Source organism: Balaenoptera physalus, assembly GCF_965194825.1.
Source record: "Balaenoptera physalus genome assembly, chromosome: 2".
NCBI classification, from domain to species: domain Eukaryota; kingdom Metazoa; phylum Chordata; class Mammalia; order Artiodactyla; family Balaenopteridae; genus Balaenoptera; species Balaenoptera physalus.
The window spans coordinates 2376806-2400167 of record NC_138883.1 but is presented as its reverse complement, the minus strand read 5'-3'; the positions used below and the strand labels follow the sequence as shown (position 1 = coordinate 2400167).

General features: G+C 39.3%; 1 protein-coding gene across 19 annotated transcripts in view; it reads left to right on the top strand.

Annotated features, from left to right (window-relative positions):
- Window positions 1–23362, top strand: part of MARK3 (microtubule affinity regulating kinase 3) — a 107183-nt gene that overhangs the window by 35018 nt on the left and 48803 nt on the right. For all 19 annotated transcript variants that reach the window (XM_082450999.1, XM_082450989.1, XM_082450997.1 and 16 more), the window contains one exon: window positions 2417–2470. In XM_082450999.1, the coding sequence (XP_082307125.1) occupies window positions 2417–2470 (54 nt within the window). Of the gene's footprint in view, window positions 1–2416; window positions 2471–23362 lie in introns of those variants that run through there.

The window sequence follows — 23362 nt, the reverse complement described above, 5'->3', positions numbered from 1 at the left end:
AAAATCAATCAGTCAGTCAATCCATCTGTCCATCCATCCTTGCTTTCAGTTCTGGGTACATACCCGGAAGTGGAGCTGCTGGATCATCTGGTAATTCTATTTTTAATTTTTTGAGGAACTCTGTACTTTTTTTTTTTTTTTTTTTTTTTACAGTGGCTGTACCATTTTATACAATCCTACCAACAGTGTACAAGGGTTAGTTTCTCCACATCCTCACAAAGGCTTATTATTTTTTGGGGGGTTTTGGCAGTAAGCCATCCTGATGGGTGTGAAGTGGTATTTCTTAGTTTTGATTTGCATTTTTCTAATGATAAGGGATGTTGAGCGTCTTTTTTATGTGCTTATTGACCATTTGTATATCTTCTTTGGAGAAACATCTCAAGTCCTTTGCCCATTTTTAAGTCAGGTTTTTGTTGAGTTTTCAGAGTTCTTTGTATATTCTGGATATTAATCCTTTATCGCATATGTAATTTGCAAATATTATTTCCCATTCTGTGGGTTGCCTTTTTACTCTGTTGATAACGTCTTTTGATGCATAAAATTTTAAATGTCATGAAGCTTTGCCCTATGTTTTCTTCTAAGAATTTGATAGTTTCATAGGTCGTATATTTAGGTCTTTGATCCACGCTGAGCTAATTTTTGTATTTGATGTTAGGTCAAGAGTCTGATAACTTCATTCTTTTGCATGTGGATATCATTTCCCCAGCACCATTTTTTTTTAATTTTTAAATTTTATTTGTTTATTATGTTTGGCTGTGTTGGGTCTTTGTTGCTGCGTGCGGGCTTCCTCTAGTTGTGGCGAGTGGGGGCTACTGTTTGTTGCAGTGCACAGGCTTCTCACTGCAGTGGCTTCTCTTGTTGCAGAGCACGGGCTCTAGGCGCATGGGCTTCAGTAGTTGTGGCTCACAGGCTCTAGAGCTCAGGCTCAGTAGTTGTGGCGCACCGACTTAGTTGCTCCGTGGCATGTGGGATCTTCCTGGACCAGGGTCGAACCCATGTCCCCTGCATTGGCAGGCGGATTCTTAACCACTGCGCCACCAGGGAAGTCCAGCATAATCTTTAAGAATATAAAGGGGACCAAAAAGTGCGAGAACCGTTGACAAAGAATCTTTGAACACTTTCCCCAGACTTTGACTATAGTCCCTTTCTTCATTGGTGCTTCTTATTGGATCTGTGTTCTGAGGGACACATAGTAGGAACACAGCCTCATTGACATGGGGTGAGATCATTTGTTGTTCTGGACCTCAGGTGCAAAGCTGGGTTAATTATGTTCCCTAATTCATAGCAAAGCCTCTCTCTTCACTTATGTTTCCTTCTGTCCCCTATCACCCCATCCCCCCTTCTCGATATCCATAATTCCTAGTTCTGGTTATCCGTAGTTCACTTTTTTCTTTTAATTAATTTTTATTGGAGTATGGTTGCTTTACAGTGTTGTGTTAGCCTCCACTGCACAACAAAATGAATGAGCCGTACACATACAGATATCCCCTCCCTTTTGGACTTCCCTCCCGTTTAGGTTACCACAGTGCACATAGTTCATTTTTAAGCAAGAAAAGACAGACTGACTAGGTGAGGATGTCAGTGCAGGGTTAGTACAACTTAATTTTTTTTTCTTTTTTTTTTAAGATAAGAAGTGCATATAATTAGAAGCTGTAGCTCTTTCTTCCTATATCTTAGTGGCTTATTTTTAGACTGCCTCACCCCTTTTTGAACAAAGGCTACCAGGTGACCCATTTGTTGCCTCTGTACATACTCATTTGGTTAGCCTGTAGATTGATCTGAAGCTAGGGTCTTTTCCTTCTTTAAGGAAGAGTGCCTTTTCCTTCTCAAAGAGCTAGTGCCTCTTCCTCTTCTCTAAAGAGCTTTTCTATTTTATTGAAATAAGATGTTTTTAAAGTTTTCAGATTCAACACCAACTTATTTGTTCGTATATTTACTCAATTAACCAGCTCCCACTTTGTGCCGGACACTCTGGAAAGCATTTTGGGCTGTATAAACCTATAAAAGCTATAGTTCCTGCCCTTGTATTCCAGAGTCAGATAAAATTAAACTGTCAGAAAATAATGAATAGATTTGCTACTACACTGCCATGTTTTTAGAAGTATTTTCATTGTATAATCTCTCTCCCCTTTTGGGAGGGGTTAAGAGGTGGTTTCTGGGAGACTTTTTTTCCCTGTGTCTATAGGTAACTTAAAATGTTATAAAATACCCTTATTTGCATGAAGCCCCTCTTGTCAATTATAAAATATTTATAAGGTGTAAAATATAATTGTAACTGGTTGAGTTTTGGGTTTTTGAGGTTTGTTTACTTGCTTGCTATTTAACAGTGCTACATGTCTGGGCATTTACAAAACTATTACTAATTAGTCTGTAATGACCAAATTCTTAAAATCCATAAATATTAATTTTTTTCTAGGTCGCAATAAAAATAATTGACAAAACTCAGTTGAATCCAACAAGTCTACAAAAGGTAAGATTGGTCCAGTATCCAGTATTTTTTTTTTAATGATTTTCAGTGCTAATTGTCATCTAATTTGTCCATTAATTACCTCTACTATTATTTTTATTTATTGTGTTTAGTACACAGTAAAGCTTCCTCTTCCTCAAATGAATGCAACTTAAATTTAGTATGGTTTAAATGTTGTATTGTTGGATTTTTTTCCTTCGGTTGAAGATAATGATTTTTAAATGTTCTTAATAGCACAAACTGAAGGCTGTACTTTTAAATTGAATATTCTAAATATTGACTAGAATAGAGTTATAAAAAAGACAGAACAACATAGTTTCATGTAATTAGTCTTAAGCAGAATTACACATCTTTCTTACAGCTGATACTGAGATCTCTAAAGTCAGCACTTTGGCTTTATTAAACTACCACAATATGTCTAATCAAGGAGTGATGATTAATTGATATAAAAGGAAAATATAAAAGTAAAACTAAACTGATGGTTGAAAACATGTTTGTTAATGCACTATTGCCATTTGTATTATCTAATGTAGATCAGAAGTTCTCAACCCGGTGCATGTTAAAATCACCTGGGCCTCTTTTCAAAATCCTGATGACTGGCCCATGGGGAGATTTAATTGCTCAGGTAGGGCCTGGTCATAGGTATTTCACTGGTGCATCAGTGAATGATTAATGATCTTCATAATAAGATCCTTCTAGTTCCTTTTGGTTTTGCAGAGCCTTTTTACATACTTCATTTGATTTCTAGACTTGGCCTTTGGTAGCTGGGGGATACAGAGACCTAGAAATAAGAACAGGAAGTCTTCTGCCACTTAGCTGAATGTGTAACTTGACCTTGAGCAAGTCACTTAACTTTCTGGATGTTGGGTTTCTTATCTTTAAAAATGAAGATAATTTCACTAAGTGAAATAAGTCAGAAAGACAGGTACCATATGATCTCATTTATATGTGGAATCTAAAAAATAAAACAAATAGACAAACAAAACAGAAACAGACTTACAGAGAGCGAAACTGTTGGTTGCCGAGGGGAGTTGAGTGAAATAGGTAAAGGGGATTAACAGATACAAACTTTTAGTTATAAAGTAAACAAATCATGGGGATATAATATACAGCATCAGGAATGTAGTCAGTAATGCTGTAATAATTTTGTAGGGTGACAGATGGTTATTGGACTTATCATGGTGATCATTTCATAATGTATTTGATTGTCACATCACTATGTTGTACACCTGAAACTAACGTAATATTGTATGTCAACTATACTTCAGTTGAAAATAATAATAAAAATAACTAATTAAATGGAGATTTAATCTTCTCATGATGGATTATATTAATGAAATAATACATATAAAAGAGTTTTGTAAACTACAAAGCAGTGCGTAAGATGTTTTAAGGGTAATGCCCTATGTACATTTCTAATGTAGTTCTAGTTCTAATGATTATTTTCTATTTATATCATCATAATTTTGAAACTCTGTGTGTGTGGGGTGGTGGGATTAAGGTGGAGAGGGAGACAGATTTTATCTTGCACTGAAAATGTTATTTAAACAAGTGGTTCTGCAGGGCATAGTGGGCCTTAAGAGTTCTCAGGGTGGCCCTGGAAGGATCCAAAAATTCCAGTCCTTTGTTCTGAAGATGAAATTGTATCCATTTCCTTAAACTCATTTCTTCATATATCTAAGGACTTGGTACTAATTAATAAGTTAGGGGTTACTAAAATGTGGTATTCAGAACTAAAATTAGCATGTAGAGAAGTTTGCTAAGGATTCTAATTCAGTATTCTAATGTTACAGATCTTCCACTATTCATGTGTACTTGCAGATAACTGGAATTCTAGCAGTTTTCTAGGAAGAATTTTATTATAGTATTGTCTTGAGTTGGTTGTGATTTTTCTTTCTTGCTTGCTTGCTTTTTTTCATTATTTTTGGTCATAGTTTTTAATTGCCACTGTTCTTTTTTGTTATTATTCCAAATTAGTGTTTGTCACATCATTATCAATTTAGTACCTGGTAGGTTGTCTGTTTAACTTGATGGTGTGATGCAGATTTGCATCAGTATTAATTTTGGCATATAAATAATAAGACTTTTAAGATTTGTTTGGTATAGTTCAAGTATGAACCATCCACAAAAGATTTATACTACAGGCAGATCCGTCCAAGTTAAATAATTTGATAAGTGTAATGTTTTCAGTTTGTAAGGTGTTGTTTTAAATCATAAATCATGTGTTTGTATTCTTATAAATTAGAAGCATTCTATAAATATTTCCTTCACATTCTTTTTCGCTGAGTTCCTTTTCCATGGAGAAGTGGCAGCAGAGTGGTGTATACCTGGCATCTTTTGCCCTTGGAATAGTGGTGCTTGCAGCTTGTTTTCTTCCTCAGCACCACTCACAGTTGTATCACACCTGCATCAGGAACAGTTCTCTTTATATTGTAATTTTAAACTCTGGAGCTTGGTGTATGGCCTTAGGAGCTAACATTTACATTAAGCAACATTCTGCCATCAACAATATGCGATCTTTTTGTACTGCCACTACCAAAAAAAATGTGGACTGGCTCATTCAGGCAGTGTTTGAACACAGGTGTTAAAGTAGTGTCATTTCAAAATGTTCACAATATCCTGGCTTACACATTGAATCATGTACATCTGATAAATGCATTTAAGCAAACCTGAGTTGACTGCATATTAGTAAACTGATGTTATTTTCACTGACAAGTTCTTCACTTTTCCTTTTAATTTTTCCAGCCACTGAGTGAATAAATGTTAGATTCTAGTAAGATATATTTTTCTCCATTGTTTTTGTACATCTCAATTTCTGAGTACTATCCCTGAGACATTTTCTGTTCATAAATGTCTTTTAGGTCAGCCTTTAAAGAACTCTGTAATGTTGTGTACCTTTAATGGTTTTGAAAACAACAGGAGAGAAAAAAATGTTAGTCTTCCTCCTGGTTTTACAAAGTCATTTTTAGCTTTGATTTGGTTACAGATAATCTTGTTTTATTAAATTCAAGTCTGTCATTAAGAAGCAAGTTATGACTTTATTAAGACATGCAGGTAGGGCTTCCCTGGTGGCCCAGTGGTTAAGAACCCACCTGCCAGTGCAGGGGACACGGGTTCGATCCCTGGTCCGGGAAGATCCCACATGCTGCGGAGCAACTAAGCCCATGTGGCACAACTACTGAGCCTGCGCTGTAGAGCCCGTGAGCCACAACTACTGAAGCCAGCGAGCCACAACTACTGAAGCCCTCAAGCCACAACTACTGAAGCCCGCGTGCCTAGAGCCTGTGCTCTGCAACAAGAGAAGCCACCGCAGTGAGAAGCCCGTGCACAGCAACGAAGACCCAACGCAGCCAAAAACAAATAAATAAATAAATTTATAAAAGAAAAAAGAAAAGACATGCAAGTACACTAAGTGTAACTCATCTAAAGTTATTTTCTTTTCTCATCTTGGAGTAGTGTGTTAACGTAAAGAGGGAGTATAGAGTAATGGTTAGGAACACAGTTAGGCCAGCCTACATGGATTCAAATCTCGGCTTCAACCCAACCTAGCTGTGTGACAAGTCACCTTCCTGGATCTTAGTTTCCCTGTTTGTAAAATGGAAATAATAACAGTACCTCTAGGGCTGTGGTGAGAATTAAATAAGTTAACATTTAAAAGCCCTTAGCACAGGGAGATCAGCTTGGTGCTTTGTGACCATCTAGAAGGGTGGGATAGGGAGGGTGGGAGGGAGATGCAAGAGGGAGGAGATATGGGGATATATGTATATGTATAGCTGATTCACTTTGTTATAAAGCAGAAACTAACACACCATTGTAAAGCAATTATACTCCGATAAAGATGTTAAAAAAATAATAATAAAGTAAAAGCCCGTAGAAGAGCTGAGTGTAGTTCCTAGCACATGGTAAGGACCGAATGTTTGCTGTTATTGTGTGTCCTGCTGAATATTGGTTTTGAGGGAGAGTTGGAGATTTTTTTTTTTTTTTTTAATTTTTATTTATTTATTTTTGGCTGTGTTGGGTCTTTGTTTCTGTGCGAGGGCTTTCTCTAGTTGCGGCAAGTGGGGGCCACTCTTCATTGCGGTGCGCGGGCCTCTCACTATCGCAGCCTCTCTTGTTGCGGAGCACAGGCTCCAGACGCGCAGGCTCAGTAGTTGTGGCTCACGGGCCTAGTTGCTCTGCGGCATGTGGGATCTTCCCAGACCAGGGCTCGAACCCGTGTCCCCTGCATTGGCAGGCAGATTCTCAACCACTGCGCCCCCAGGGAAGCCCCTTTTTTTAAACTTTTATTGGCGTATAGTTGATTTACAATGTTGTGTTAGTTTCAGCTGTACAGCAGAGTGAATCAGTTATACATATATATCCACTCCTTTTTTTTTTAAGATTCTTTTCCCAGGAGATATTTTTTGTTTGTTTTTTAAATTTTACCCTCACAGGAAATAAGTAAAGCTTAAGAATTGAATGGTAGGTTGTGGCTTAGGTCTCATAGGACTTATTTGCAGTAGACTACTTCTGATCACGGCTAATATTTGCTCATGTAGTATATATTGAGTGCTGTATTAGTTTGCTTGAGCTGCTATAACAAAATTCTGTAGACTGGGTGTCTTAAACAACAGACATTTATTTTACACAGTTGTAGAGGCTGTAGAAGTCCAAAATCAGGGTTGCCAGCATGGTTGGGTTCTGGTGCGAGCTCTCTTTTTGGCTTACAGAGGGCTGCCATCTCACTGTGTCTTCATGGCAAAGTAGGGGGAAGGTACATGAGCATGCTGTTTGATGTCTCTACTTATAAGGGTACTAATCCCATCATAAGGACCCACCCTCATGACCTTATCTAAACCAACTTAATTCCCAAATGCCCCATCTCCAGATATCACAGTGTGGGACAACTTCATGAGGTAAGTTCTGTTATTCAGGAAAGAGAGGCCAGGGAGATAAAGTAATCTGCCCAAAGTCCCCTAACCAATAAGTGATAGATGCTCGGGCAGTCATTTTATGATAGGTGTAGTCATCATTGAGTCGAGCATTAATGATCTCTAAATGAAAACATGTTTACCACAGTTTAGACAATAGAGCATTTGCGGTAAGCAATGTCCCAGGTTTATTAATTGGATAGGAATTCATTGTCATTAGATACTAGAGCATGTGCTTCCCATGTTCTTACACATATAGGCTTTCTCACAGTAGCTAGTCTGATAGATATCTTTTCACCTTCATACTCTGTTAGGTGAGTATTACTACCATCTTGATTTTCCATTGAGGAGACAGACTCTGAGAAGTTGATATAGTCAGACTCTCCAGTTCGTAAGTGATGGAGCAAAGATGTAAATCTTAGTCTGACTCCAAAGCGTGGACTATTTCCATTTCATTATGCCCCCCTCCTGTAATTAAATTTCCCTAACTGAGATGGGAACTAACCTGAGGCTTTCTTTGTAGTAGCTATGAAGAAGTTAGTAAATAGTTTCAAGGTTGAGGAAATATTGGGTTGGCCAAAAAGTGCCTTCAGTTTTTTTGTTTTTTTTTTTTTTTAGTTTATTTATTTTAATTTATTTATTTTTGGCTGTGCTGGGTCTTCGTAGCTGCACGGTCTTTCTCTAGCTGCAGCGAAAGGGGGCTGCTCTTCGTTGCAGTGTGCAGTCTTCTCATTGCGGTGGCTTCTCTTGTTGCAGAGCGTGTGCTCTAGGCACACAGGCTTCAGTAGTTGTGGCACACAGGCTCAGTAGATGTGGCTCACAGGCTCTAGAGCACAGGCTCAGTAGTTGTGGTGCACGGGCTTAGTTGCTCCGCAGCATGTGGGATCTTCCCGGACCAGGGCTCAAACCCGTGTGCCCTGCATTGGCAGGCAGATTCTTAACCACCGTGCCACCAGGGAAGCCTGTGCCTTCAGTTTTAAAATAAAAATAAAAGACACATTTTTCATTTTCACGAAGAACTTTATTGAATAATGTATTCACCCTTTTGTTCCACTACCTTCTGCCATTTTTCAGGCAACTTCGTAATTCCATCTTCCCAAAACTTTTTATCTTTTTGAGCAAAGAACTGTTCCAGGTGCCTTTTACAGTCTCCCAGGGAATTGACATTTTTTCCATTAAGAGAATTTTGTAAAGACCGAAATAAATGGAAATCTGAAGTTGCAATGTCTGGTGAATACGGCGGATGAATCAGAACTTCCCAGCCAAGCTGTAACAGTTTTTTCCTGGTCATCAAAAAAACATGCGGTCTTGCAGTATCCTGATGGAAGATTATGCGTTCTCTGTTGACTAATTCTGAACGCTTTTTGTCAAGTGCTGCTTTCAGCTGGTCTAATTGGGAGCAGTACTTGTTGGAATTAATCATTTGGTTTTCCGGAAGGAGCTCTTAATAGAGGACTCCCTTCCAGTCCCACCATATACAGAACATCACCTTCTTTGGATGAAGACCGGCCTTTGGTGTGGTTGGTGGTGGTTCATTTCGCTTGCCCCACGATCTCTTCTGTTCCACATTATTGTACAGTATCCACTTTTCATCGCCCGTCACAATTTGTTTTAAAAACGGAACGTTTTCATTATGTTTCAGTAGAGAATCGCATGAGGAAATACGGTCAAGAATGTCTTTTTCGCTTAACTTACGTGGAACCCATACATCAAAGCGATGAACATAACCAAGCTGGTGCAAATGATTTTCAATGCTTGATTTGGATATTTTGAGTATGTCAGCTATCTCACGCATGGTATAACGTTGAGTGTTCTCAGTTAATGTCTCGATTTGATCGCTATCAACTCCAACTGGTCTACCTGGCCGTGGAGCATCGTCCAGCGAGAAATCTCCAGCACGAACCTTCACAAACCGCTTTTGACATGTTCAGTCACAGCACCTTCTCCATACACTGAGCAAATCTGTTTTTGCATTTCAGTTGAGTTTTTACCTTTCTTGAAATAATAAAGCATAATATGCCGAAAATGTTGCTTTTTTTCTTCCATCTTCAATATTAAAATGGCTACACAAAAATTCACCAATTTTGTTAAGCCTTTTTTTAAATGCACTCTGATATGATAGCTGTCACACACAATCTAACAAAATTGTTTCAAATGAAGTTAAAGACAACTAAGTGCTACTAGAGCCATCTTACAGAAAAAACCAAGCAAACCTTTTGGCGAACCCAATATTTCAAGTATGAAAGAGAAGTAGGCCTTGTACCCCACCTCCCCTTCCAAATTTTGCGTAAGTCATATTTTTATGCAAATTTGTTTATTCACTCCTTCACTTAACAAACACGTATTAGTAAATACCTGCTGTGTGCCAGGCACTGTTCTAAGCACTGAGGGTACAACATTGAACCAAATGAAGTTCCTACTTTCATGGAATTGATATCATAGTGGGAGAGCAGCAATAAACAGATATATGATATAATGTCATGTCAGTGCCATGAAGAAAAATAAAGCAAGATGTATGAACTGTATTTTCTTATTTTTTGTATTCTTGTTGCTCTGGCATCTGGGACCTTGCTGACCTGAGATAGACTACTCCCCAGGGCTAGCTAGTTCCTGGAAATAGTAAGCTACTCCCCTGTGAGTACACTGTTCAGATGCAAACTAACCAGTGCAGAGCCCCTACTCTGAACCACCTCCCCTGTCTGGCTCTTAAACTCCAAGAGGCAATATTTCTCTGCCCTAATCATTGCAGAGCCGGTATCAGACACCTAGAGACTGTACTTATACCCAAGAACCTGCTGAAATTATTCCAATGAACCAGTCCTCAGCCTGCTTACCCTGCCTGGACTTACCCTTCCTGTGGAAACCAGAATAAAAACTCTTCCTTGTGCTTTCCCCTTGCTCCATCGGCCTTCTAACCCATCCTGGTGCTTCCTCACATGGCCCTGCATGGCGCTGTGTGCCCCCTTCTTTTGGGAACTATAAGTAACAAACCACCATACCTGAATAATAATAGAACCTACATTTTAAAACACAGGGTGGGGACTTCCCTGGTGGCACAGTGGTTAAGAATCCGCCTGCCAATGCAGGGGACACAGGTTCAAGCCCTGGTCTGGGAAGATCCCACATGCCGCGGAGCAACTAAGCCCGTGCGCCACAACTACTGAGCCTGCGCTCTAGAGCCCGCGAGCCACAACTTCTGAGCCTGCATGCCACAACTACTGAAGCCTGCATGCCTAGAGCCCATGCTCTGCAACAAGAGAAGACACTGCAGTGAGAAGCCTGTGCACCGCAATGAAGAGTAGCCCCTGCTCGCCACAACTAGAGAAAGCCCGCCTGCGCAACAACGAAGACCCAATGCAGCCAAAAATAAATAAATTTTTTAAAAAACCAAAAACACAGGGTGAGGAGATAGTATGCGAGGAATGTGTAGATTTCAAGTGAAAAGTAGGGGTGCCCTCTTAATAATTCGTTTAAGAAACATTCTTGTTCTCCTGAACCAAGCGTTGTGATAAGAAGAGTCAGATAAGTACAACAGACTCTGGGTGAACCCATGTGGTTTGCAGTAAAAGTTTACTTAGGCCTTTAGGATCTAAATGTTTTTTACCAAGTAATAAAGAATGGAAAGACCTTTGCAGTCCTCCTTGCAGCGTTGACGTGGAGGTCCTCACTAAGTGTTCCTGGGAGGATTGCACACACAGCTCGAGGAGCAGCACCTGCAGCAGTGGGCTGCCGAGGCCTGCGAGCGTGCAGGGCAGTGCAAGGTCCTGAGCTGGCGGTTACCTCAGGCCAAACTGGGAGCCTTGAATGCCCCGGCTCTTTAAGGAACAGTCATCTCTGTGTAATAAACTTTTCAGTAATCCCCTAACTTTCCCCTGGGTTCTTCTGACTAAGATTTTGTTATCTTAGAAATACTCAGTCTTCTCAGTGGCAGAAACTTTCATTGTCACCATACTGTGACATAATCAGTTTAAACAGTAATCTCTTTTTCTTAAACTGGAACCATTAGTTAAAAACAAATGTGTGAATGTAATGAAATAATTGATTTTTAAAAATATGTGTTTATGATAGCTGGTTAGCCAGCTTTAAACATGTATAAGGATGGAGGCACACTCCTTCCTATGCTATCTTGTTCCAGTGTTGGACGACTCTAGTTATTAAACAGGTTTTTTTTTTCTTAATTAATTAATTTATTTATGGCTGTGTTGGGTCTTCATTGCTGCACACGGGCTTTCTCTAGTTGTGGCGAGCAGGGGCTATTCTTAGTTGTGGTGCACGGGCTTCTCACTGCGATGGCTTCTCTTGTTGCGGAGCACGGGCTCTAGGCGCGCGGGCTTCAGTAGTTGTGGCTGGTGGTCTCTAGAGCGCAGGCTCAGTAGTTGTGGCGCACGGGCTTAGTTGCTCCGCAGCATGTGGGATCCTCCCGGACCAGGAATCGAACCTGTGTCCCCTGCATTGGCAGGTGGGTTCTTAACAACTGCACCACCAGGGAAGTCCCTAAACAGTTTTTTTTCTTTCATAGTTTACACTAGCATCTGTCTTCTAGAAACATGTACAATACTGTTCTCTATTCTTTCACTTGGAGCTTTGGAGGTTAAATCTACCAATCCACAAAAAAAAACTCTACCAATCCAACATAACCATCTATCTTGGGTCTTCTTGGTCCCTTCTCCAGAGTAAATACTCAGCCTCTTGGGCCAGCTACAGGACTTGCCCTCAACACAGGGCTAGTTTATTCCATATCTGTAATTGATTTTTTTCTTAATTGAATTTATTTCATTCTTGCTGAAGACCATTTAAATGGTTTCCTACCATAATTCCAGTCTGTTTAGGGTATTTTTTAAAAATGAGTCTTTTGTATTAGCTATCACTTCTAGTTTGGTGCTGTATACATTGGACAAGGATGTTTTCATCCAATTAAAATATCTGACAAGGTAGGGACAAGGCACCTCATTGGAGAAACCACCCTTTAGTTGGTCCTGCTGACTCATCAAGCAATTTTTGAGTAATATTCAAGCACCATTCTTAAATCCAGACTTTTAGTAAGAGAGAAACGGAAATCCCTGTGTTCAAAAAAAATTAATCAAAATTACTGAGAAAAAAAAAAAGAATGATTTTAAATTCAAATATGTGCATAAATTCAAGTATGTGCAAAATACGGGAATTCCCTGGAGGTCCAGTGGTTAGGACTCCACGCTTCCACTGCAGGGGGCACGGGTTTGATCCCTGGTCGGGGAACTAAGATCTGACATAGCCGTGCACTGCGGCCAAAAGAAAAAGAAAAAAAGTATATACAGCAGATTGCTGAATGATTATCGGAGTATTATTGACTATAGATTCCTTTTATCAGGGTCTTTGTGGGAAATTTTACTTACACCCACTCAGGTCTGGTTGCTTTTTAAAGTTGGTGTTTATTTTGGAGCCACTGTTAATGGTTAGAGTTCTGTAATAGCAGTGACCTTTTTTTGGCATCCCAGGGAATCTTAGTCGTGGGACAAGCCAGGGAACTGTATATTTGGAAGCAGAGAGAGCCCGTTCATGCTTTTCTTATGGTCTACAATGTAATTTACTCTTACTGTTACCACCACTGAGTTATTTGGGGTACTTTTGCTTCAGCCTCCTTAGGGCAGTCTTTTTTAACCCTTGTTGTGCAGTAGAATCATCTGTGTAGTTTTAAAAAAATTCTTAATTTCTCTTCTTTTTCTAAGGGTAACCTGTTTTAAAGGTGACCCCCTCCTCCAGTGTTTTAAGTCTTATAGACTGCTGCCACTACAGCTGCCGAACATCTCCCCCCTCTCTCGAACTCTTCCTGACCCAATTTCTGGACTTCTTTCCTTCTCCTTGCCCATCTGGTGAAGCACAAATCATTGTTGGGATCTTTTTCATTGATGAGCGCTGTCCATCTTTTCCTCTCTTAATATCTTCCTCTTTCCATATTGACTTGTAGGAGACTAAACAGCTCAGGCCATTAACAAAAGTAGTTGTTAGAATCCTTTTTTTAAAATTTTTAAAAATTGAAGTATAGTTGTATAATGTTATATAAGTTACAGGTGTACAATATAGTGGTGATTCACAGTTTTTAAAGGTTATACTCCATTTATAGTTATTATGAAATATTGGTTATATTCCCTGTGTTGTACAGTATATCCTTGCAGCTTATTACCTAATAGTTTGTTTCTCTTACTCCCCTACCCCTATATTGCCCCTCCCCACTTCCCTCTCCCCACTGGTAACCACTAGTTTGTTCTCTGTATCTGGGAGTCTGCTTCTTTCATATATGTTGGATACTAATTCCTTATCAATCATATCATTTGAAAATATTTTCTCCCATTCAGTAGGTTGCCTTTTCATTTTGTCAGTGGTTGCCTTTGCTGTGCAAAAGCTTTTAAATTTAATTAGGTCCCATTTGTTTATTTTTGCTTTTATTTCCTTTACTTTAGGAAATGGATCCAAAAAAATATTGCTGCAATTTATGTCAAAGAGTGTTCTGCCTATATTTTTCTCCAGGAGTTTTATAGTATCCAGTCTTACATTTAGGTCTTTAATCCATTTTGAGTTTATTTTTGTATATAGTGTTAGAGGATGTTCTAATTTCATTCTTTTACATATAGCTGTCCAGTTTTCCCAACACCACTTATTGAAGAGACTGTCTTTTCTTCATTGTATATTCTTGCCCCCCTTGTCATATATTAATTGACCATAAATGTGTGGGTTTGTTTCTGGGCTCTGTATCTTGTTCCATTTATCTATGTGTCTTTTTTTGTGCCAGTACCATACTGTGTTGACTACTGTAGCTTTGTAGTATAGTCTGAAGTCAGGGAGTGTGATTCCTCCATCTCTGTTCTTCTTTCTCAAGATTGTTTTGGTTATTTGGGGTCTTTTGTGTTTCCATACAAATTTTCTTATTACTTTTTTTTTTAAACATGTTCCTTTTTTTTTTTTAATTTTTTTTTTTTTTTAATTATTTATGGCTGCGTTGGGTCTTCGTTTCTGTGGGAGGGCTTTCTCTAGTTGCGGCAAGTGTGGTCCACTCTTCATCGCGGTGCGCGGGCCTCTCACTATCGCGGCCTCTCTTGTTGTGGAGCACAGGCTCCAGACGCGCAGGCTCAGTAATTGTGGCTCACGGGCCTAGTTGTTCCGCAGCATGTGGGATCTTCCCAGACCAGGGCTCGAACCCGTGTCCCCTGCATTGGCAGGCGGATTCTCAACCACTGCGCCACCAGGGAAGCCCCTCCATACAAATTTTAAAATTATTTGTTCTAGTTCTGTGAAAAATGCCATTGGTATTTTAATAGAGATTGCATTCAATCTGTAGATTGCCTTCATTAGTATGGACATTTTAACGGTATTGATTCTTTAGAGCAGTCCATCTGAAAGCAGCAGAATACACATTTTCTTCAAGTATACATGGAACGTTCTCCAGGATAGATCACATGCTAGGCCACAAAACAAGCCTTGGCAAATTTAAGAAGCTGTAAATCATATCAAGTGTCTTTTCTGACTACAACACTGTGAGACTAGAAATCAACCACAAGAAAAAGAGCTGCGAAAAACACAAACACGTGGAGGCTAAACAATATGGATCACTAGACCAGTGGATCACTGAAGGAATCAAAGAGGAGATTAAAAAATACCTAGAGTCCTGACTATTAATTACAATCCAGCATCTGCATTCAGATCAGTGTAATGAATTAGGTAAACTTTTACAAACAGGATATGGTAAATGAAATCTAAGTCAAACCCTCTTCATTTTACATGTTTAAAATATTGAGAATAAAAATATATGTATATTGTTACCTTTCAAAAATGGTAATAGGAGTGTAAGAAAATATAGCTTCAGTGTTGCTGCTGCTTTATGGGGAAATTTTTAATTTATTGCCAGACTTATTTTCACTTTGGCAGCAAATTTAGAATATAGATTGTGAATTGAGAATATTAGAATTTATTTTTAATTGTACCAGTTGTTCATTGTGCTATTTTAGAAAAGCCACTGAAGAACCAACTATTTTATTTTATTTTATTTTATTTTATTTTGCTGTATCGGGTCTCAGTTGCGGCACACAGATCTTCCTCACGGCATGCAGGATCTTTCGTTGTGGCGTGCAGGCTCTTTGTTGCAGCGCATGGGCCTCTCTCTAGTTGTGGTGTGAGGGCTCCAGAGCGCACAAGCTCAGTAGTTGTGGCACATGGGCTTAGTTGTCCCATGGCATGTGGGATCTTAGTTCCCTGACCAAGGATCAAACCTGCGTCCCCTGCATTGGGAGGCGGATTCTTAACCCCTGGACCACCAGGGAAGTCCCAAGAACCAGGTATTTTAAATGGGTTAAACTTAGAGCCTAGCATGGACCCATTTGTAGAAAATTGAAAGTTGGGCAAAAACTAGACCTTTGGGAAAGAATCCTAGCAACAACAACCAGAATCACAGCCTCATGTTGCTTATTGTGTGCTAGGCACTGTTCCAAGATCTCAACATGTCAGGTTCCTTTATCCCTGGGGGTACCAGAGGCCCAGAGAGGTCAAGCCACCTAGATTCAGTCAGTGAGTGGTAGATCCCCAGGTGGGGCCAGATAGTGGGCTCCAGAGTTCAAATTCTTAATGACTGTGCACTAACTGACACACTGACTGAACTAACATTAGAACTTAAAGCCCTAACTTCAAATAGCCTTTTCCCAACATGTCCCCTTGGAAGGAATCAGGCCCAGCACCTTCCATATGGGAAGGATACAAAGGAGCTTACTGAAGCCCCTTCACCTTGTGTGTGGTAGATACCCAATAATATCTGTTCATTATTTTATAAGTACCAAATTTATTTTAATACTAAATTAATATTTTTCTCATATTTCCCTAATTCCAGGAATCTTGACCACCAGAACCTTAGGTTTTGAGGGGATAGGAAAATTTCTTTGTCTTTGAAATACTTGATCATAAAAATGCACATTGGGCTTCCCTGGTGGCGCAGTGGTTAAGAATCCGCCTGCCAATGCAGGGGACATGGGTTCAAGCCCTGGTCCGGGAAGATCCCACATGCCATGGAGCAACTAAACCCGTGCGCCACAACTACTGAGCCTGTGCTCTAGAGCCCGTGAGCCACAACTACTGAGCCCATGTGCCACAACTACTAAAGCCTGTGCACCTAGAGCCCGTGCTCCGCGACAAGAGAAGCCACTGCAATGAGAAGCCCACACACCACGACGAAGAGTAGCCCCCGCTCACCGCAACTAGAGAAAGCCTGCGCTCAGCAATGAAGACCCAGTGCAGCCAAAAATGAATGAATGAATGAATAAATTAATTAATTAAATGCTTTACATACAGAAAAATGTTACATATTTGCCATGTAAATATGTTCAGGGTATTTGATTCAAGAAATGGATCAGTCACGTTGTAACCTTCCCCAGCCTGACCTCTTTCTTTGTTTCCCACCTTGTAAGGTAATCACTAACAAAAATTTTGTGTTACTATTTTCTTTCTTTTTAAAATTAATTTATTTTTATATATTAATTTTTTATTTATTTTGGCTGCATTGGGTCTTTGTTGCTGTGCGCGGGCTTTCTCTAGTTGCAGCAAGTGGGGGCTACTGTTCGTTGCAGTGCGTGGGATTCTCATTGCAGTGGCTTCTCTTGCTGCGGAGCACAGGCTTTAGGCATGTGGGCTTCCGTAGTTGCAGCACGTGGGCTCAGTAGTATAATTTTACCACATAAGGATCCCTCATCAGTATAGTGTGAAGATTTTAAATATTATATAAATGGAATCATGTTATTTGTGTCCTTCTCCTATTTGCTTTCTTTTGCCCAAATTGTGTTCCATGTTGATGTATTTAGATGTAATTTACTTTCACTGCTATGCTTATTTTCATGGTTATATAGTATCCTATTATATGAATATTTCATGATTTATTTATCCATTTTCTGTCTGATTCAGAGACATTTGGATTGCTTATAGCTATTTGTATCACAGACACTGCTACGGATTGTCCCGTATGTGTCCTGGTGAAGTTGTTTATGTTTCTTAAGGATACGTGTCCAGTAGTAGAATTATTGGTTCACAGGGTATGTACATCCTCATTCATTAGAGGAGGCCAACTTGTTTCCAAAGCAGTTGTGTTAATTTATATTCCCACCATTAGCATATAAGACAGCTCAAGTAATGTCACATCCTTGTCAAAATTTGATTTTGTCTGATTTTTCAATTCTTGCCTATCTGATGGATATAAAACTATGTCATTGTGGTTATCATTTATATTCCATGATTGCTGATGAGTATTACATCATTCATATTTTTATTGGCTTTTGTTTCTTCTTCTGTGAATTGCCTGTTCAAGCCTTTTCAGTTTCTAGTGGATTTTTTCTTAATCATTTTAGAGATTATGTATTCTGGATACTGACATGTGGCACATATCTTCTTCTGTTTGGTGGTATATCTTTTCATTCTCTGGATGTTGTCTTTTGATGAATAGCAGAATTTCTTAATTTTAACACACCTGAATTTGTCAGTCTTTTCTTATATGGTTTGTACCTTTTCTGTGTTCTTTAAGAAATTCTTCCCTGCCTGGGGCCATAAAGATATTTTTCTCTGTTGTCTCAAAGGTTTATAATCTTTAATCTACCTTGAAGTTGTGCATATTGTGAAGTAGCAATCCAATTATGTTTTTTCATACATGTTACAACTTATTGCCTCATCTCTCCTTTCCCCACTCCTCTGCAATACAGAGTTTCCGTATCTACCTCTACACACACATACTGTGTTCTTCCAAAGTGGTTATTCTGGTTCACTTCACAATGGCTATTTTAAAGGCAGTTTTTTTACATTTATTTTCATATTTAAAATTTTTATTTTCAGTAGTAGAATGGCAGGGCTTCCCTCGTGGCGCATTGGTTAAGAATCTGCCTGCCAACACAGGGGACACCAGTTCGAACCCTGGTCCAGGAAGATCCCACATGCCGCGGAGCAACTAAGCCTGTGAACCACAGCTACTGAGCCTGCGCTCTAGAGCCCGCGAGCCACAACTACTGAAGCCTGTGCGCCTAGAGCCCGTGCTCCGCAACAGGAGAAGCCACCGCAATGAGAAACCTGCGCACTGCAATGAAGAGTAGACCCCGCTCGCCGCAACTAGAGAAAGCCCGCACGTGGCAACAAAAACCCAACACAGCCAAAAATAAATAAATTTATTTTAAAAATAGTAGAATGGCAAATGATAAACAGAACCCCAAAATATATGACAGGAAAAATCTGAGCTAAATTTATAGAAGCACAAGAGTGACAAAGGAGACTTATCCTCTCTCAGGCTATGTATGACACATTAAGTAGAGGAAAAAAAGATACAGATCTTAATATAGAGCCCCTCTACTAGCCCATGTTACAAATTGCGCATTTTTAATTTAATTAATTTATTTTTTATTTTATTTTTTATTTTTGGCCACACCGTGTGGCATGCTGGATCTTAGTTCCCTGACCAGGGACCGAACCCGTGCCCCCTGCAGTGGAAGCACGGAGTCTTAACCACTGGTCTGCCAGGGAAGTCCCACACATTTGTGCATTTTTTTTTAAAAAAGTGCCCCTTTCTTAGGAGACTTTACAGCTCTGTGCCAGGAAATTATTGTGATAACTATTCAAATCTATGATGACTGCAGCGTAAATGATTTCCTCACCGTTGGGCAATGCATAACTTGCGCAGCTATAAACAGTTAATATGATTAATAAGCCTGACTAAGAGATCTTTCCAGGCTACATTTTCTGAACAAGCAATAAAAATAGAAACCAATAAAAATAGAAACAAACAAAAAGTACAAACATGTGGAACTTGAAAACAGTCTTTGAATTCATGGGGTCAAAGAGAAAATGCAAACCAAAATTGCAGTGTATCTAGAAAGTAACACTGTGTATCCGAACCTATAGAATACTGCTTTTGGTGTTCAAGAAAATTTGAAACCTTGAACACATTATTAAACAAAAAATGACAATACATTAAATATTCAACTAATACGTTAGAGAAGGGAACAAAATAAATCTCAGGAATGAAGAATAATGTAAGGAACTTACAAAGGGCAGAAATTAGTGAATTGGAAAAACAATCAAAATGATCTAGAGCTTTTTTTTTTTTTTTGAGAGGGCGATGAGAAGGGAGGCAGTAAAATAGATAAACCACTAGTTAACTTAATCCAGGGGATAGGGAGAGACAACACAAAGTATGAGTATGAAATGAGGGGCAGGGAAAAGACCAGATAGAGAAGAATTAAAATTATTATGAGAAAACCTTTTGTGCAAATAAACTAGAACACCTAAAAAATGGATAATTTTCTAGGAAAATGTAACTTATCAAAATTAAGTCTACAAAAGAATCTAAATGCATCAGTAACTACAGAAGAAATTGAATAGTGGTAAAAAGGCCAGCTGCCACCTCAGATTGCCATATGCAGAATTTCATGATTGGCTTCTTTGAAACCTTCAGTGAATAGATCTTGAAGGGAAGCTTCCAAATTCTTCTCTGGAATTCACATACATGGCATCAAAATGTATTAGAAACAGGGAAGAAAACTATAGTTCAATCCCACTTATAGCATCCATTCAAAAATTGGGAATTAAAGTATTAGCATATAGGACTTCCAGTTAAACATTAGTACATTTATGTTTGCTCCTTCCTCCCACTCACTAAATAGTAGTAAAGGAATTAAAAAGGAGTGTCAAAAATAGAGAAGACTGGCAGACAAAGAATTAAACCTAGTTTGCCAGATGGAAAACAGATGGATGAATAGTTGTGTGTGTGTGTGTGTGTGTGTGTACACTATTGTATATATTTTTTCATGTAATAGACTTAGCAAATCATAGTGAACTGAAACCAGTGCCTAAGGGGAGCACTTAGGGGTGGGAATAGGTAGGCTGGTGCCAGCAAAAATCATGCTGAGTCATGCCACAGAATTCAGAAAGTTGAAGGATGAGTTCTGTTAGCTTCTTTTGTGGGTGGAGGTACACATAGAAATGGAAACAGGATTGGCTTAAAATGTATAACTGGGGCTTCCCTGGTGGCGCAGTGGTTGGGAGTCTGCCTGCTAATGCGGGGGACACGGGTTCGAGCCCTGGTTTGGGAGGATCCCACATGCCGCGGAGCAACTGGGCCCGTGAGCCACAGCTACTGAGCCTGCGCGTCTGGAGCCTGTGCTCCGCAACAAGAGAGGCCGCGATAGTGAGGGGCCCGCGCACCACGATGAGGAGTGGTCCCTGCTCGCCGTAACTAGAGAGAGCCCTAGCACAGAAACGAAGACCCAACATAGCAATCAATCAATCAATCAATCAATAAAATAAATAAATCTTTAAAAAAAAAAAAAAATGTATAACTGGGCCTCATATCACCTTCAGGCAACCCGCCCTTCTCTGCCCCAGTAGAAATTGGGCACTTTATTTTCTGAAGAGGCGGAATTGAAGAGCATCTAGACTTGGGGACCTCATACTAAAAACAGGGGCCCACTGAGTGGTGAGACACTCTTTCTGTCTTCCCGCTCCTTGCGTGCCTCCCAGAACTCTTTAGCCCTTCATGTGTTGCCTGAAAAGGAGATTGGAGGATTCTTCTCCAGGAAAATTGAGTTAAATGAAAATATAGGTAGAGACATTTATTGTCTTTCAGTAAATCTACTTAATCTCTGCCCGGTCATCCTATGGTCCAGCTTTTATATATATGATGTTTAGTCCAGCATTTTGGTGCCTCTTAAATATGGGAGGACAGCCAAGAATCTCCAGATATTTGAGGATAACCTGAAACTAAAACAAACAGGAATAAGAAAGAGAAAGGAACACTGGAAGAGGAAACTCAGCTACTTTAAAAAACAACAACACTATAATTATGTTTTCAAAGATTTTAAAAAGAGGGAGACGGAATGCAATAACGGCCGTTATATTCATGAAAGAAGAACATGGTGCATTGAGAAAGGACTGTTGGGGAGAGGGTAATTTATGGTATTGGAAAGAAATTCAATAAAGGGGTTGGAAAATAAAGTCAAGGAAATCTCTCAGAAAGTATTACAGAAGTTCATAGAGATGAAAATTAAGAAAGATACCATGTGAAATTGAGGTACCTATCTAGGAGGTCTAGTTTCTGGTAAAGAGGTGTTGTAAAAAGAACTGGGGATAGGAAGGGAGATTATCAAAGACTAACAGAAGGTGATTTCCCAGAACTGTAGGACCTGAATTCCAGATTGAAAGGCTCAGTGCCCAATGCAGTAAATGACAAAAGACCCACAATATATCTGGACTGAATGCTAATGTACCACAGAGACTGAATCTGTGGTACATTAAAATTTAAATACATCAAAATTAAAGAGAAGGAAGAGGAAAAAATAGGTCACAAAGAATTGTAACAGAATGTCATCATACCATTCCACACCACTGTAAGCTGGAAGGAAATGGATCGAGGCCTTTAACATTCTGAGAGAACTGGATATTCATGTGTAAAAGAATGAAACTGGACCCCTGTCTTATACCATGCACAAAAATTAACTCATGGATTAAGGATTTAAACGGAAGGTATGAAACCATAAAGCTCATGGAAGAAAACAGTGGGAAAAAGCTCCTTGACATTGTTCTTAGCAATGACTTTTTTTTTAATGACACCAAAATCACAAGCCAAAAAAGTGGGACTACAAAAAACTTCACAGCAAAAAAAAAAAAAAAAAAAAACAGTCAACAAAATGAAAAGGCAGCCTACAAAATGGGAGAAAAGGAACCCCTACAACCAGTAGCAAATAAAATCCCAAATAATCCAATTTAAAAAGCAACAAAGGATCTGAATAGACATTTTTCCAACGAAGACATTCAAATAGCCAACAAGTGCATGAAAAGGTGTTCAACATCACTAACCATCAAGGGAATGCAAATCGAAACTGCAGTGAGATATCACCTCAACCTGTTAGAATGGTTGTTATCAAAAAGACGAGATAAATGCTGACAAAGGTGTAGAGAAATGGGATACCTTGTGTACTGTTGGTAGGAATGTAGATTGGTACAACTACTTTGGAAAACAGTATGGAAGTTTCTCAAAAAATTAAAAATAGAGCTACCATATGATTCAGCAGTTTCACTTCTGGGTGTATATCCACAGGAAATGCAGTTACTATCTCAGAGAGATATCTGAGCTCCCATGTTCGTTGCATTGTATTCTCAATAGCCAAGCTAGGGAAACAACCTAAGCGTTCATTGACAGATGAATGGATAAAGAACGTGTGAGGAGTATTATTATTATATATTCTATCCTATAGTAATAGGAATATTATTCAGCTGTAAAAATGGAAATCCTGCTCTTTGTGACAACATGGTTGGACCTTGAGGGCATTATGCTAAGTTAAATCAGACAAATACTCTATGATATCAGTTATATGTGGAATCTTTAAAAAAATTGAACTTATAAAAACAGTAGATGGTGGTTGCCAGGGGATGGGGGTGTTGAGGGAAATGGGGAGCTGTTGGTCAAAGGGTACAAACACCCAGTTACAAGTTAGAAAGTTCCAGGGATCTAATGTACAGCATGGTGACTATAGTTAACAAGTACTGTGTACTTGAAAGTTGCTGTGAGAGTGGATCTTAAATGTTCTCACCACAATGAAAACAACAACAAAATGATAATTATGTGAGGTGAGGGATGTGTTAGCTAACTTTACTGTGGTAAAGATTTCACAATATATATGTGTATCAAATCATCACATTGTACAACCTTAGACTTACACAGTATTCTATGTCAATTATATCTCATTAAAACGGGGGGGGCGTTTCTGAGAGAAAACAGTTATGACCTAGAATTCTTTTTTTTCTTTTCGTTTTTTAATTTGTTTATTTATTTTTGGCTGCTTTTGGGTCTTCGTTGCTGTGCGCAGGCTTTCTCTGCTTGCGGTGAGCGGGGGCTACTCTTCGTTGCGGTGCGCGGGCTTCTCATTGCGGTGGTTTCTCTTGTTGCAGAGCACAGGCTCTAGGCGCATGGGCCTCAGTAGTTGTGGCACGTGGGCTCAGT